General features: G+C 45.2%; 1 protein-coding gene across 1 annotated transcript in view; it reads right to left on the reverse strand.

Moving 5' to 3' along the window:
* Positions 1–728: 728 nt before the first annotated feature.
* LOC149359802 (beta-1,4-galactosyltransferase 2-like) overlaps positions 729–15349 on the reverse strand; it is a 105810-nt gene continuing 91189 nt past the window's right edge. The window contains exons 3-6 of the mRNA XM_089571908.1: positions 14466–14653; positions 9251–9373; positions 5875–5976; positions 729–3878 (exon numbers count right to left, since the gene is read on the reverse strand). Coding sequence (XP_089428034.1) covers positions 3704–3878; positions 5875–5976; positions 9251–9373; positions 14466–14653 — 588 coding nt within the window. The 3' untranslated portion in view covers positions 729–3703. The remainder of the gene's footprint in view (positions 3879–5874; positions 5977–9250; positions 9374–14465; positions 14654–15349) is intronic.

Raw genomic sequence — 15349 nt, forward strand, 5'->3', positions numbered from 1 at the left:
AGCCGTTGTCTGTGAGGTCCCTGTGCCCACCGGGCTGAGGGAAGGCCTGCCTGCCATCGCAGGGCAGTGGTGCATCGCTTAACCGCTGCACCACTGCGCCAGGAGGGGTACGAGGACTCCGAGCCACCTGTGAATGTTAAGTAGAGAACGACCAATTCCGCATATATGGTCATTAACCCATTAATGTTTTCGCGTCATACCCTTACGGCGGAGCTTAAGTCCAATCTCGGCGATCGTTTCCCCAAGCCTACTTGACCTTGAAAACTGAGCCTCGAACTGAAATCGAAGTGTTAGCACACCTAATTCGCATTTGGTCTTCCCACGCTAAAGCATCCACCACTTTATTCTTGCCTTTTTATGATAGTAAAGTAGGATTACACAAAACCCAGGCAAAACCAAAAACGCAGCGACTGTATTCGCCACTTGTAATGTGATTGCGCAAAAAAGCAAAGAACTTTTTAGACAGAAAATGCTGTTAGGACAACACACATGTAAAAAAAAAACGCGTAAAAGAAATAGTTACGGGTCAACAGATAGCAGCAGATGTGTCTTCACAGCAGCCAGAGTTGCTATTATGAAAAATAAAAATTCTTTGTTTGAACGTTCTAACTTAAAATACAGAATTAGGAATGACGTTCTGCAAAAGCTTCCCAAAAACTGGCACGAGACAACAGCAAACCATGCAAAGTGCAGGACAAGCTGGCTCGTAAAAAGTGAGGTCACACAAATAACTTTAGCGCTGTTTATTTTAGCAAAAAGAAATTCGCTAAAGAAACAGCATTTGCAACGAAGCGGCACAGTAACACAACGTCAGCTCCACACGCCTTCCTGGCAGAAGAGGAAAGCACACACACGCAAACTTCGTACCCACTCTGCACAGCTGTGTCGTCAAGCGTTCACTTCTACAACACTAAAGACGGCACACAAGAAGTTTTTGAAGCACGTTTCGAGCTCACTCGTTAATGTCCTACGGCGTTTTACACAACATGAAAAACGAGGGTGTTCTGTTTGCTCCGCTGCGTCCCTCCACTTGACGCTGATTTCCTGTCTTGAGCCTGGAGAGACGGCAGCAGTGTATTCCAGAACACAACGAAAGCTCGCCACACTTCTGCTTAATTACGCTCCAGATTCAACGGCGGCTTCAGCTTTTGCAAATGCTCGGCTACTTCACATATCTGGATGGAGCAGCGTGCGGTTGGAAACTTTCTTGAGCCTTACTTCTGACGCCCCACCATACCCACAAAGTATTCTTCCGGACAGCAGAGGCGAATCCTGTACAAAAATAAACCTCGTATTGTGGGCTCGTGATCGTTTACGGGCTTCTGTGCATTTCTAAGAATCACAGCTGTCTGCGCAGACCTACAGGGTATGCTCCGAAAGCTTTGCTTTCCTCGGATTGAGAAAAATGAACCCGCAACGTGAAGCTCATAGTCTGGCTCGTGCATATTAAAAGCGCCAGCTAACTTATTACGGGGAGTTTGCATTTTATGCGTCTTTGGAGCGTTCTAATCTTCCGCGTATGAAAGGAAAGTGACAAATCGAATGTCTCGAGTTTCTTACAATGAACACTTACATGTTTCATTCTGAATGCTTAAATGCCGCAAGGTATCTGGGACAGTCATGCTACAGAAAGCTCAACTTTCTCTGCACTATTACGAGAATAAGCCAACGTATCGCGATTAAGATGCTACTTATCGCTGTGATTTTGCCTGAAATATCAAAGCCCGCCTTCATAATTTCGTGCAGGTATAGCTTTCCAGCATTACAGTCTCTAAATTAGATAGTGTTCTATTTTTATCGTTTTGCTTGAAAAGTATCGCGCTTTGAACGGTGCTTTACAATTCGAAAATGTCTATTTTTTGTTTTGTTTTTTAACATGAAACGGCCGTAGAGAAGTATACAAGAAAATTTAATGAACGTAGGTATTTTATTCCCTTCGACTATTCTCGTACATAAGCGGGCATTATCCGCTCTAACCCTAAATACCAGAAACATCCATAACAGACCAAAGAAAGTAAGGCCTTATAGCTGTATTACGTCAAGGACGGTATTTACTGTGTCGCTTAACTACAAATGACGTCAGCAAATGAACGCCATGCGGTACTTTTTTTGCATTGGCTACTTGATGCGCGATACACAACTGCTTCTTCCTTTTACCTTCCTCTATTCATGGCTCTTTTTTTTATATTCAGCCCAATTCCTGAGCATGTATAAGGAGACAGAAAAGCTCGCAATAAATGCAGTAGTTACTTTGACGTCTAAGAAAATAAAGTTGCAAAATAATTACTCTTATCTGTCTGCTTTTCAGTGCTTCAGATGCGTGTTAACTTCAGCCTGGTTTTCTAACCTGACATATTGCAAGTCACACTTGCCGGCAGTGACGGCTACCTTCAATGAAAAAGCAAGAACGAATGCAAGAAAGAAATGTCAAGATCAAATGCTCCTGCTGCACTAATTTATCTATCGAAAGCAATCGCCGCTGTCCGCTCAGAAGCCTTGCTTCAGCAGGAAACTCCAATCTAATCTTACATGCTTGCTAGAGTTATCGGCTTCGCTTGCGGAACACGTGGTCCAGAGACTTTCGTCCCCGACTCTACCTGTATTTTACTTTAGTCCCATTGTTGGCTTAGGGATAATAAGGTTTCCTTTTCAGTAATCTATTGTGTAGGAGCTTATCTCTGTTTGTCACAGGAACATAAGACTGGTAAGCGCTAGGTAAAGAAGAGCAACAGGTTTATGCCTGCCGAACTTCAAGACTTTTGCAGTTGACTTTATTCCCTCTCCTTCCTCCGAGTTAGGAACTCCCCGAGCGTCCAACTGGAGCGCTTATGCTGTCTTTTTATTTATATACAGCTGCGTTTAGGGATTTTCTAGCCAGAAGTTGCAGTGTCTCCTGTGAAACCGCATCCAGCCCTTGTTCCTCACAAGCAGTTATACTAAGAAAGATCTCCGCGTATTTTCTTTGAGCCAGCACATTGAAAGAAAACATACGGCTGCGATACGATACGGAGCAATACAGCTAAATTATGAGAGAGTTTTGTAAAGTCAGCGGCCAAGTTGGTTAACATGCACAAAATATTTGGACTAACAGTCTTGCACCGGTATACGCCATCTCTTGCATTCTGTCTGCAAGAAAAAAAAATCTTCCATGCGCTTGGCATATACGGCCATCGGTCGCGTGCTGTCAGTTTATCTTGGCTTCCTCCTTTGCACCAGGAAAAGAGAGAGAGAGAGAGAGATTGGTGCGATAAGTTATGCTGTCGTAAGGCCAGCACGCGTGAGCACTAAGTCTACGCCTCCTTGTTGCCTCTTCTCTTGCACGACTTGTTGGCCCCACTTCCCAAATCACCTAGCACCAGCGTGTCCATTCTTCTGCACCACACTTCCATCAGTCCTCGCACATCTTCATCGGGCCCAAAGAACTTTGTGTAAGTAATTTCCAATGTGTAGCCCACAGTTTGCCTGCGGATGAACAGCGGCTACTGTGTTCGGATCACACACTCTGCCTTCTCCCGGGTAGCTTACGTCACGGGCGCTGAGTCGGTCCTGTGACGTGTTCAGACGACGAAGGCGGGGCTTTCGGTGAGAGGCGCGCGCAAGGCCTGCCGGGAGAGGCGATTGCGCGGGCGTACAGATGAGCAGCGAGCACCGGCCGCTCCTCCAGGGCCGGAGGGCAGAGTCTGGGGGCCGGCGGGCCCGACGGTCATAGGTTGATGATGAGCTTCTGCGAGCTGGAGAAGTGCCACTTGTGGTTGTGGCCGATGTCCACGAGCAGGTGCGTGTACAGGGGCAGCACTTGCTTGCTGACGAGCCGGTACTTGGCCGTGCTCAGGCCGTCGCGGTTCATGCGGTACCAGGCCATGCGCACCAGCGCCATCCTGGAGCAGAAGAGGTGAGAGCGAAAATTAATGCTGAGTTAGCCGACAAAACTGGCACAGCAACGGTAAAAATTAACAAAAATAGACGAATTTTCTCCAAATAATGGGTGGTACTGCTACTAGTGCCGTTATTGGTCGACATTGCAGTTTGCGCAGTGATCGATATGTGTTGCGCCGTTTACTGTTTTCCTGACGGCTGCACTTAGGACTTCGCGCCGTAAATATAATGCTTTACACTATAGATAACTCGTAGTGATGCCATCGTGGCCCTTATTGCGGAGAACCAGAAGCACACTGCAAAATTAGGGAGGAGAAGAAGGAATGCAGAAAGTTTAACCGGGAGAAGAAACACGTTTTGCTACTCTGCATGGGAGAAAGGAATGAGGGAATTTAAAGGTGAAGTAGAAAAGGGAGTGACAGGAAATTGAAGCCAGCAAGAGAATAGCGTGCGCTAAAGTTATAGCCTATCGTGAAGGCCCGACGCTCTCAAGAAACGGAGCACTGCCTGACAGGGCTTCACCGCTGGGGATCGCCGCGGCCACTGTCCGAGAATCTTTTTCTGCGTCAGCGGGCGTGTTTTGGAGAATCCTCTGACCTGAGTACGACATCTGAATGGTGGTTAGTTGTGGTATCTGTATGTCAAACTTTGCAAGCCTTCTTTGCACTACAAATGAGCTCTCTCGCCAAGCTCATAAATGTCGTTATCTGGCGTTTTGACAGAGAAAAAGGCTTCACGATGTGCGCGGTTTAAAGCATCACGGCAAGCTCATTCCTAAGTTTAGAAGACGTTATCCAGGCAGTGTATACCTGCTAATTTTTTTTTTATTTGTCCTCTTCTGTGACTTCAATTTGTGGTCCTTAGCTCAGTTTTACGACAGGATAGAAGTGCCAAAATTTCTAGGGGCCAAAAAATTGCAGAAACCTCACAAATCTCACTTCACTCACTTGTCTTCTCATATAAACAACAGCTCTGTCAATAACGCCCTGCCATAAGTTAGAAGTAAACTTCAACAACTAAATTAATATATGCATTGTTTGGCATTAGCCAACGGCCTCAATTAACTGGCTGCTACACCGACCAAGAGGCAAGAAACATGCCGACTTTTATGACATCTGACGGATACGAAGCCAGCGAATTAACATATGAAGCATAGCGGTATACACCTCAGAGAACAACTAAACGTGAAAATAAGACTTCGAATGTTGCTCCCTGCACCACGAACGCCCTGAGGCAGGGCCGCGAATGGAAGTTCACGCTAGAGGACAAAGAAGCGCCTTCGCACTTTTCAGCTTATTCTGCAGGTGATTGGGACGAATGTATCGAACACGAAAACAAACAACAAGGTACCAAAAATCGGAATAACTAGAATCCGGTGTCAAGGGAGAAAAAAACTGCCTTCAAAAAGCTAAACACCAGACACAATGCATCCGCAAAGCGGTTCCTCCCCGGCGACTTCGTCTCGCACCGGCTGTCACCGACAGTGCGGAGTTTCCCCGCAGCTTTGTTCCTGCGGTCGATGAGGAGCGACGAATCTCCGCTTCGAGATTCCCTCGCCGGGTTTCCTTTTCTGGACTGCTTCGCACCCGTTGATGGGGTGACACCTTGCAGCTCCTGCGTGCTGTTAGTTTTTTTTAGCTTCCAAAATCGAAAACCCTGTCCCTTTCTGTTCTGCTCTGTCTGTATTGTGGCATCGAAATTTCGGTGGAACTGAACGAAACCTTAACTCTGCGCGGCAAAGATGTTTGCGTCGGCGCTCTTCGTGCGTCGGCGACTGCACGACGAGGAAAAACAAGAACAAGATCAGCGTGTTGGAAGTGAACCTGTCACGAAGCACGATTGCTATACCGTTCCCGCCTTTGAGGTTTGTTATTTCGTTTCCCTTCTTTATTTTTGTGACGGTGAACCTGCGTTATTTCGCCGAGGAATCCAGTGACACGGCCAACCTTGTCAGCTGCACCGGCGTGTGCAGTCTGTGCAAAGATTGGGTGCACTTGCCTTATGTTGTTGGGCGACTCCGGACGTTGGTGGTGTTTGATCATGGTGTATCGGGCGACGGAAGCGGGTGGGCGGATGATTTTCAGATTCTTGTGCTTGATTCTGCGCATGAGAAAAAAAGGAAACAGAGGGCATGAAGAATACGCACAGACACACAAGGAAAGCAAACCTTCTTAGAAGTGAAAACGAAATAAACTAAGCCCGTATGGTCTTGAAGTAGGAGTGTCAAATTCGGATTGCTGCTGTGGGAAAATATTCGGCCCATTGATTTAGGCTATGCATAAAACTGCTAAATTTGAGAGTTACGATTTTTTGAAATTTAGCGTAATTAAATTCCTTGTGTTAGACCCTTTATGGCTATTCCGTGTTACCTCACCAAGAAGGTAGAGTAAAGAGGTACTAATAAGGTGTATCAAACATTGTTCGCTGGTTGAGGAGTAGCTTTGTATTCGTGACTTAACCCCTTCGTGAGACAGAACTAGCCTGCCGCGAGTTAAAGCGGTAGGCCTAGCAGACAATGGGTAACAAGTGACACTTTCGGGATACCTAATCCAAACCGTACCACTTTTTTATCTTGCTTTTGCAAAATATTTTCGCCAATCTTCCCTTCTGCCTTGTGCAACAAAATTCGCCACTGGAGGCCTGTAATTTTTGATGATCCAGCAGAAGCCATGAAAAGTGCCAAGCAAGCCAATGACACAAAGAGGCCAATGGGGGACAAGAAGTGTTTCGGGGGTCTCATTCACATGTCACTTTCTTTTTCTAGAAGTAATGATTTTTTTTTTCATGTGCACTTGAGTCAACAGATAAGATGCAGCGGGCAGCATTATGTGCGGGTTTTGAAACCCATGTGTGACCGTGTTTTGTGAAGTAATTTTCCTGATTATTTCCTCCCGTTTCTGTTGCAGTGGTCAGTCCAGCGTACGAAATCGAAGGCGCTGGGTGACGTTTGCAGCTGCCTCTAAGCCCGTACGTCCAGAGCGGAGTCTGCTATTCGCAGAGAAGCAACATAGACGCAACAGAGAAAAATACTTTATGAACACCGCCCATCGGTCTTCTTTTTGAATGACTCTCTCTTCTTGCGTCTATATTCCCTAATAGGGGAGTAATTTCTCATTGGCATCCACCCAAGCGCAGCCATACGGCTACAAAGGAAAGCTATACAGCTTTCTCAGAAACTTCGTAGTTAAAGAAAAATTCGTCCTGGTCCGGGGTTCGAACCCAGGACCACCGCTTCACCGGAGCAGTCGCTATACCAACTGAGCTAACCGGGACGGTAAGCTTATGGTACGGCAAGAGCGAATTGATCAATAACTCGAAGTGGGAACAATGTTGGTCAAATGTTTAGGGGAATCCCCCAAGGTGGAGGAAATTTGTAATAGGGGAGTAATTACTCATCGGCATCCACCCAAGCGCAGCCATACGGCTACAAAGGAAAGCTACACAGCTTTCTCAGCAACTTTCTCAGAAACTTTCTCAGAAGCTTTCTCAGAAACTCAGTTTCTGAGAAAGCTGTATAGCTTTCCTTTGTAGCCGTATGGCTGCGCTTGGGTGGATGCCAATGAGTAATTACTCCCCTATTACAAATTTCCTCCACCTTGGGGGATTCCCCTATACATTTGTCTATATTCCCTACAAAATTTTAACTCTTCCTTAAAGAAGGAGGCTCGCTCAAGCTTTAAAATGGTATTCCTTTCTTTTCTGGAAATAGCCCATTGATCTTGGTCAAAAATCATTTCAAGTAGCACTTAAATCAAGAGCACGGAGAAAGCGAAGCGTCTGGTAGTTTGAGGAGCGATATAGGACTTTATTTTATAGGACCCTAATTTGATCACATTGGCATTTTAACTTACATTCTCCAAATGGCCTCAATTAGCAGTGAAAATTCTCTATTATTCCGCGTGCCTAAGCGACATGTTTACAGTGCTACTTATTTCTTTCGTCTTTCCAAAGCCTGTATAGCATCCATGACTAAGAAATTGATGTGTGTTAAGTCACCACTTTACCCTTCCCTTACTGAACAGAGCCCACAGACAGTTTCAATAAGTAAGTTTTGCAAGTGTCAACAAAGCACGTAGAAAAGACCAGGACGAAGATGAAAAATGGCACAGACAGGCGCTAACTTCCCTATCTCGTCCTCGTCGTTTTCTCAGCGCTTTGTTGTAAAGGATATATTACCAACTAGCCCAAACCAGCACCTTATTTTACTAGTGATTACACCGTTGTTCCTTTTGAACTACGATGTTTCTTTGAAGCTAACACCCTAACTTCAACCCAGCCGCACTCCCTTACGAAAATTTCTTGCCTGTATCTTTTTTGAGCAGAAGGAAATTATGCGAGATTGGTATTATGTGAGATTTCTGTTCCATCCAGGAAAGCTGTCTGCTGTCAAAGAAGCGTAAAATTATCTCCGGATACTTCCACATTTCCAGAAAGCGGTCCAAACCTCGTTATTGTGGTAGATATTTGAAAAAACTCCGAAACTTCCGCAGTTCCTGCTTCTTGCCTTTTAGGAGACCGTTGGCCTCACTTTTTGAAGGCAGTTTTAAGGGTCATGTACTTCTCCTAGTCTCCTAACCGACAATGCCTGCTTTCCATATGCAAACAGTATCATGCCTGATTTTCTCCGTTAAAAAAAAAAATAATTTTATTTCAGCCAAGTACTGATATTGCGTCGTCTGCGATCAGAACAAACGTTACAAAACCACTGTAATCAACATCACAGTTAGTTACCACTGGAGCCGTCACGCTAAATGGTACTCAGGTGTTCAACACTGAGCAAGATAAACAGACCCAGTTATCAACTCCTATCAATCCAGGCTTTTTATTGCCCAGTACTTTGCACGACATAATACCGGGTCATATGCCTAATTCGCCGGCGGTAACACTGCCGTTGGTAGCCAATCAGTGAAATGTTTCCTCACATGTGCAAGAAGTTTTAAATTAGAGCAACATATCTCCTGGTAAGTTTTCTTCATTGATGCGCGCTCCATCGAACGTCTCCGGGAACACCTTCAGTAGAAAACGTAGACGAAGTTCGAGTAAACTGCTCAGGTAGTTCTGGCATTGTATGTTGACACCTCATGATTACAGTATAAAAAACTCTGCCTGATAAGCTTTCTTTCTCCTTTTAGTTTTTTTTTTTTTTGTAATTTACCCTGTGCAAGTCAGCGTCATTGTTGCTATGCTAAAAAGGAAACGTGATCATCAAGGTTAGAGAATGAAACTATTAGTTTAATTTTTCATCCTGACATTTTATTTTTGTTAGTTAGCCCGATGCTCCTCTGTGTCTTCCGAGTTCTTTTCAAGCGTGCACTGTATTATAATTAAAACGGCTGCTGAAACGAGGCAGTGTGTGGCGTTGACGGGATCTTGCCTGTAGGCCATGTCGTCGTCCTCTCCTCCCCAGCCCCAGTAGAGGTTGGAGAAGCCGTTCACTTTGAGGAAGTGCTCCCGCTTGATGGCCAGCACACCGCCCACCAGCATCTGGTACGGAAGTCTGCGACAAACACACACATAGACAAAAGGGCGTTAGAACCAGACCTCCCATTAGCAAACCAAATAAAACAGGAACGCCGTGCGAGCTGGAGGGTATGTTTATTTTTATTTCTCTGGCAGTTGCTTGCATTCTCTTCAGTGCGCAGTTTTCCGGTCAGCTCAAGCTCTCATACTTCTGTGTAGCGCAGTATTCACCAAACTAATAAACTCAACAAGAATTGCATAGGAGCAGTGATCTGCTATTGCCTTCAATATTATTGCCAGAAGTCACATCACGGCGACTTCCAAGCATAGTTTACCCGCGAATTCCCGACAGCTTCCCCTGCCGTTCACTCCCATTCCTTGTTCCCCGAATTTCGCCCGTTTACCAAACATATTAAATTTCGCCATATACCACGCGGAAGGGCTTACAGAACACAGTGGAAGGCGGCAGGCGCGCACAATATTAAGTGCACGACGACACGTCTTGTTGTCGTCATCTTTCGCAAGCCCTTCGTAGAAACTGGCTGTGCAAGACAGTACTAGTTTTAGCCCACTGAGAAAGCCCAGCTTGTACAAGCAGCCTAGAGAAATGAGTGCGCTGAGGCTGCATATTAGTTGTTATGAGTGCTCGATAGTTTAGTTTGGCCGAACTTTTCTTCCTTTTCTCTTTGTTTTTCTTTTTCTTTCTTCTGTCATCTTCCTTTAGAACGTTGAGCCTACTGTGAACATGGCCGCGCTGACAACTTCAGATGTTCTGGCCCCTTATACCAAGGCCCATAACCCAAATTCGACAGATACCAAATTCGGGCGATTTGGGAGAACTGTAAAACATATCGTTCTGCGTTCGCTTTGCGAGTTGTACGTGTCACTTAAAATTCTACACCGTGGCTTAGATGTTCAATAGGACGTGCTCTGCCTGCAAGTGTGAAAACCCCCCACTTCTCATTTATACAAGGTGCAGCTCATGCCCATTTCGGTCCTCTCTACCGCAACTCATCTTCCCTAGGAATGCGCCCGCCGCAGCAGGCTCGATATTGTGTTGTGTGCTTCAGTTCTTATTCGGCTATACATTCGCCAGTAACGGTTTTAAAATGAGCTTTTGTTACAGTATTCGGCAACTGATTTCTTGGACTGTATCAGTGGTACGAATTGACACGAATCGCTTGCGCATGGCGGTCTTGACAAGCTCAGAAAAGTGTTCCTGCGAAATCGTGACGGAAATCAATAATCGTTCATTATTTTTATTTACTGTCTAACCTACGAAACAGTGTTTCACTGTCACTCAATTGGTGGCCTCTGCCGGCGTGCTGGATATAAATACAGAACACCCAAACTTTGTTTATCAGGAGCTGATGCATTTGTTAGTGCTCGAAGAAGGCAGTAAGAGTAAGAATGGAGAGAGGGGGGGGGGGGGGGAAGGACTGGCTCATTTTCATACCTCATCTACTAAAAACAACGAATGTTATACGGGTTCTTGTTTTTGTTACAGTTTAGTAAGTTGTTTTTTTTCTGGCTGAGAATTACAAAATGAGTAAAAGGTGCTTTGTAATGACCATGTTTAGAAAAGTATTGCTTTCTTTTTCGCTGGGTAGTGGTCTGGAAGCGGGCGGAGTGGGTTAGGGAACAAACGCGGGTTAATTAGATTCCAGGCGAAATCGAGAGGAAGAAATGTTCTTGGGCAGGGCATGTAATGCGAAGGCAAGATAACCGCTGGTCCTTAAGGGTAACGGAGTGGATTCCAAGAGAAGGCAAGCGTAGCATGGGGCAGCAGAAAGTTAGGTGGGCGGATGACATTAAGTTTGCGGAGACACGGTGGCTGCAGCTGGCAAAAGACAGGGTTAATTTGAAAGACGTGGGAGAGGCCTTCGCACTGCAGTGGGCGTAGTCAGGCTGATGATGATGATGATTAATGGTTCTGCAGTGTACGATATTCTGTCTGTGCAGTGATGGTGGAATGGTCGTCGTCAGGCACTTTGCTGCCTTTCGCTATACCTCTAAGGCAGTTTTTTACAACCATGGGATGAACCAAAGAAAAAGAAACATGGTCAATTGACTCCATACCCATCCCTGACTTCTTCCTTATCTCTTTCATCACCCTGCGGACTTTATCTTATTTTTCGTACTCAGTTGCGTCTTTCCTGTCCTGCATTCGTGTGGTTAGCCGCAACTTCGGCAATGTTCTGCGAAAACGCTTCTATAATTCGAGGTCTTTCCAGGTCACTGATTGCTAACGAGTTACAATAGTTTCTTATCTCTCCGCTTTTTAGTACTACTTGGTCTTTCGCAAAGTTCCATAAAAGCTCTCCACTTCATATCTCTGGCGAATGCTAATGTAGTAGTCGTTGTTGTAAGAGCCTCCATTGTGTATTTTGTTTTTCTTCTGTTAAAACGAAAGCTTTGGTCAAAGGCATGAGCACCACAAGGACGATTCTTCGTTCGCCTAGGAGTGTTGTCTTGCGCAGTACGTTTCTACAGTGCGTGAAACTAAATGTGGAGGGGTTGCTCAAGAATAAGGATCATTAGTCTTGAGCACGTTGAACGTATGAGCATGTATTTTTTCACAAGACTTGGAGACATTTCGAGGCTGTAGCCCGAAAGGAGAACGGCCGCTAAATTTAGAGCTTGCCCAAGTTTTGCTCCTCCTGTCGCTGCGTTGTCGCGTTGTTAGCGGACTGCTCAAAGCAGCTGCACTCACTACATGCGTCGCTTGAAGCTTGTGTAATCTACATCCGTTCGTTAAGCTTATTTTTTACTCGGGGCGGAGAAACGTTCATATTTCCACAGCGTTTTTTTTTTTTTGCGACATAATTTTCTGGAACATTTTTTTCGGTTCCTCCCGTGTCTTGTTTGCTATTTGATGTTTTCTTTAAATTTTCTTCTCGTCAAGATTATTTCTTTAAAGTGCATGTGAATCCATGGCAATAACTGTGCATGTGCAAAAAATGTTGAGTTTAATAAGGAGCACTGTGGAGTTGTAATCTGCATTACAATGTTTTATTTCTGCTGAGCTACCAAATTAACAATGTTCAGCTCTAGCGCATGTAGATTCTCGTAAATGTGGCCAGAAATTAGTTTCTATCAAAATTTGAATCCCTGCCTTATCGAAAACTCAATTACCGTTGTCACTGCGCTTTTATTCGCCGCAAAGGTGAATGCTCTTTGTTTTGCGTGTTCCCGCAGAGCTGCATCCAAAATTTGATTAAATATCTATTTTGCGGTCGATAAAAATGTACTTCACAGAGTTTATCCAACCCAATGCTCCGATCGTCACAAAAAATACTCCTAGCGGTTTCAACCTGATTCTAGTTTGTTTGTTTGTTTGTTTGTTTGTTTGTTTGTTTGTTTGTTTGTTTGTTTGTTTGTTTGTTTGTTTGTTTGTTTGTTTGTTTGTTTTTTGAAATCATACTGCCCCGTCCTCAACACCACCCCTCGGCTTTCTACGTTTTAATCAGCGGTCTTCTATGCTGACATGCAAACAGAGTTCTGTTGTGCACGGCAATGCCTATTGCGACACATTTCTTCAGTTCACAGACAATTAACCTGCGTTGACATAAGCAGTATCGAAGAGGTTGCAAGCACCACATATCTCAATGCCAGTGGGAATTTCCCACGCATTGCCAGTCTCGACATCGTGGAGTGTTGACTTTCAATAGCGAAACATTGAAAAAAACTGATTCTAGCAAAATATCGGCGTCGTTGAGGCCACAAAGCGAACAGGCGTAAATAAGGAATATCTGCGTAGAGCGCACATGTAAAAAAGTAGTGGGGTTTTAACGTCGTTAATCCCAGTAGCCGTCCGAAAGCGTGTGTATAGCCTGGTTGGCTAATGGTTTCGCTCTTTTGGGTCGTCGGCATATATGGCGATGATATTAGAGTGAGGTTAAGCTCTGGTCGAGGTTAAGCTGATCTGATTTATCCGCGCAGCAGATGGAAGGTGATGAAGACGACGGTGTGCAGTACACAGTGCGAGTGTGTGTTACAGTTTAACAGGCGGGCCATTAAGCCTGAGGGCATCATCACCATCATCATCATCATCATCAACAGGCAGGAATAAAGCTAACCTGTTCGCGCCGCCGCTGGTTCGAAAGCTAGCCGCGGCAGTATTTATTTTATTTCTGCATGGGCGCTTGCTAAACTAGGCTTTGCCAAAGTCAACTTCAAGGTCAAGCTTCACACAAACTCGGCGAGCCGGTTAGGCCTCGTGAAGTAGTGCTTTCGCACTCGTTCGGGGAAGCAAAGAACATGTATTCCCTTGAATAGGTGTATATCACGTGTCTGAGCTCATTGGGCAGACATACGTGTCTGCAGGCATAGGTTGTGATAGCACCAAAGAAGTTTTATTACAACACGTGAGGCCACCTTGACATCCTTCCAAAATAAGAGCGCAGCCTCTCACCAATTTGTTAATTTAATTGCGAAATTTAGATGAGAAGGCCGATCCGACAACAGACAGCATACATTTGCAGTCTTTTAATAATGACAGTGTAATCTTCAATATTTCAATAACGAGTAAACGTATGCTGCCAAAACACGCATCAAATCTCCGCCTTGAGACCTAAATAAAAAATATGCGACATCCATGCCACCTGACAACGGCATCGGAGAGGGAGACACCGGGCGTGCCCAAATGCACATAATTTGTTGTTAACAGAAGTAATAATCAGGCAAATAACTGTAGGCAGATCACGCCGAGAAAGCACCTTTCGGGGCAGACGGCAGCCGCAGTGCTTCCCGGTCATGTAAGCTATCAGCTCTTTTTGTTCCTTTTATATAACCGCCCATTTAACGGACTTTACGACGCTTCGTGGCAGAATATTGTGTCCCTCTGCACAGTCCGCTACTTCAGGGACATATTTTGTAGAATGACTCATCTCTAGATTCATTCTATTTCTTTCTTGGCTTTGTTCCGCCCTGCCCTCATCACTACAGCTGACAAATGACATTGCTTTCGTCACAGACAGCACCTAACAAAGGCGACAGGGCGAAAGAATGAATCGGGCGAATGGCTGTTATAAAAAGCTTTAGTGATTCCAAAGACACGACATTGACAGCTACATTCCCGTTTTAATTGTAGTACAGCGAATCACTTAGTGTTGTGACTGCACACTCACGTGTAGTTGAACTTGTCGATGGCGACCGACATGTGGCGGGGACTGGGCGGGCAGGAGTACATGTTCCTGTCGTCCTCGGGTATGAGGTCCACGTCGTGGAACACAAAGCAGTGGTAGTCAGCGTCGCGGAACGCCTCCCTGACGCCGGCGTTCATCAACACGCCCTTGTTGAACGTGTCGTTGCCGTACTGCAGGAACGGGCCGGAAAAAAGGAGCAAGCGCATGAGTGCATTCTGAAATTGCGTCGAGGCCAGCTGACATCACAGCGATCGAAAAACTCATTACAGCCGCTAGCACGCAACTTACGCGACTGCCACTTAGTGAGTGTTCTCCACCATACGCATCATCAGCGTAGAGGAAACTAAAGCATGGAAACAAAAACGCAAGCTGCAGGAGGGCAAATACAAGTGGGGCTTTTTAAAACTGCCACATAACGCTCTCTACGGCTTGGAAGTGAAACTCGTCTGTGCAAGTATGGGACAGTGGGGCGAAACACAACACTGGACAAAATACATTGTTTCTTAGCGCCCTTGACATTTTGATAGTCAAATCATATTAGCTGAAAATTTACTAGCATGACCAGCTGCATGCTTAGGGCAATGAAACTAGAGCTGACAAACTCAGCCTGTTCTAAGCGAAGAAAAAAACAGATATGAGCTTTGGTGAATGAGAAAGCATTCGAAAAGGCGCGAAATCCTCCAAGCCACAATTTTTAGAACTGCGCAGCTCAACCGCCTAAGCATCCTGAATTAACCTATTATTTATTGCAGATGGTTATTCGTCTGATCTCAAGGCAAGTTTCAGAATGTTTGCACCTCACATTCTTATGGGGTAATTATTTTAGACAAGATACACATAGGGCAAAACCCGATACTATGATGCTG

The sequence above is a fragment of the Amblyomma mixtum genome, chromosome 2, assembly GCF_055824585.1.
Source record: "Amblyomma mixtum isolate Tamu chromosome 2, ASM5582458v1, whole genome shotgun sequence".
NCBI lineage: Eukaryota > Metazoa > Arthropoda > Arachnida > Ixodida > Ixodidae > Amblyomma > Amblyomma mixtum.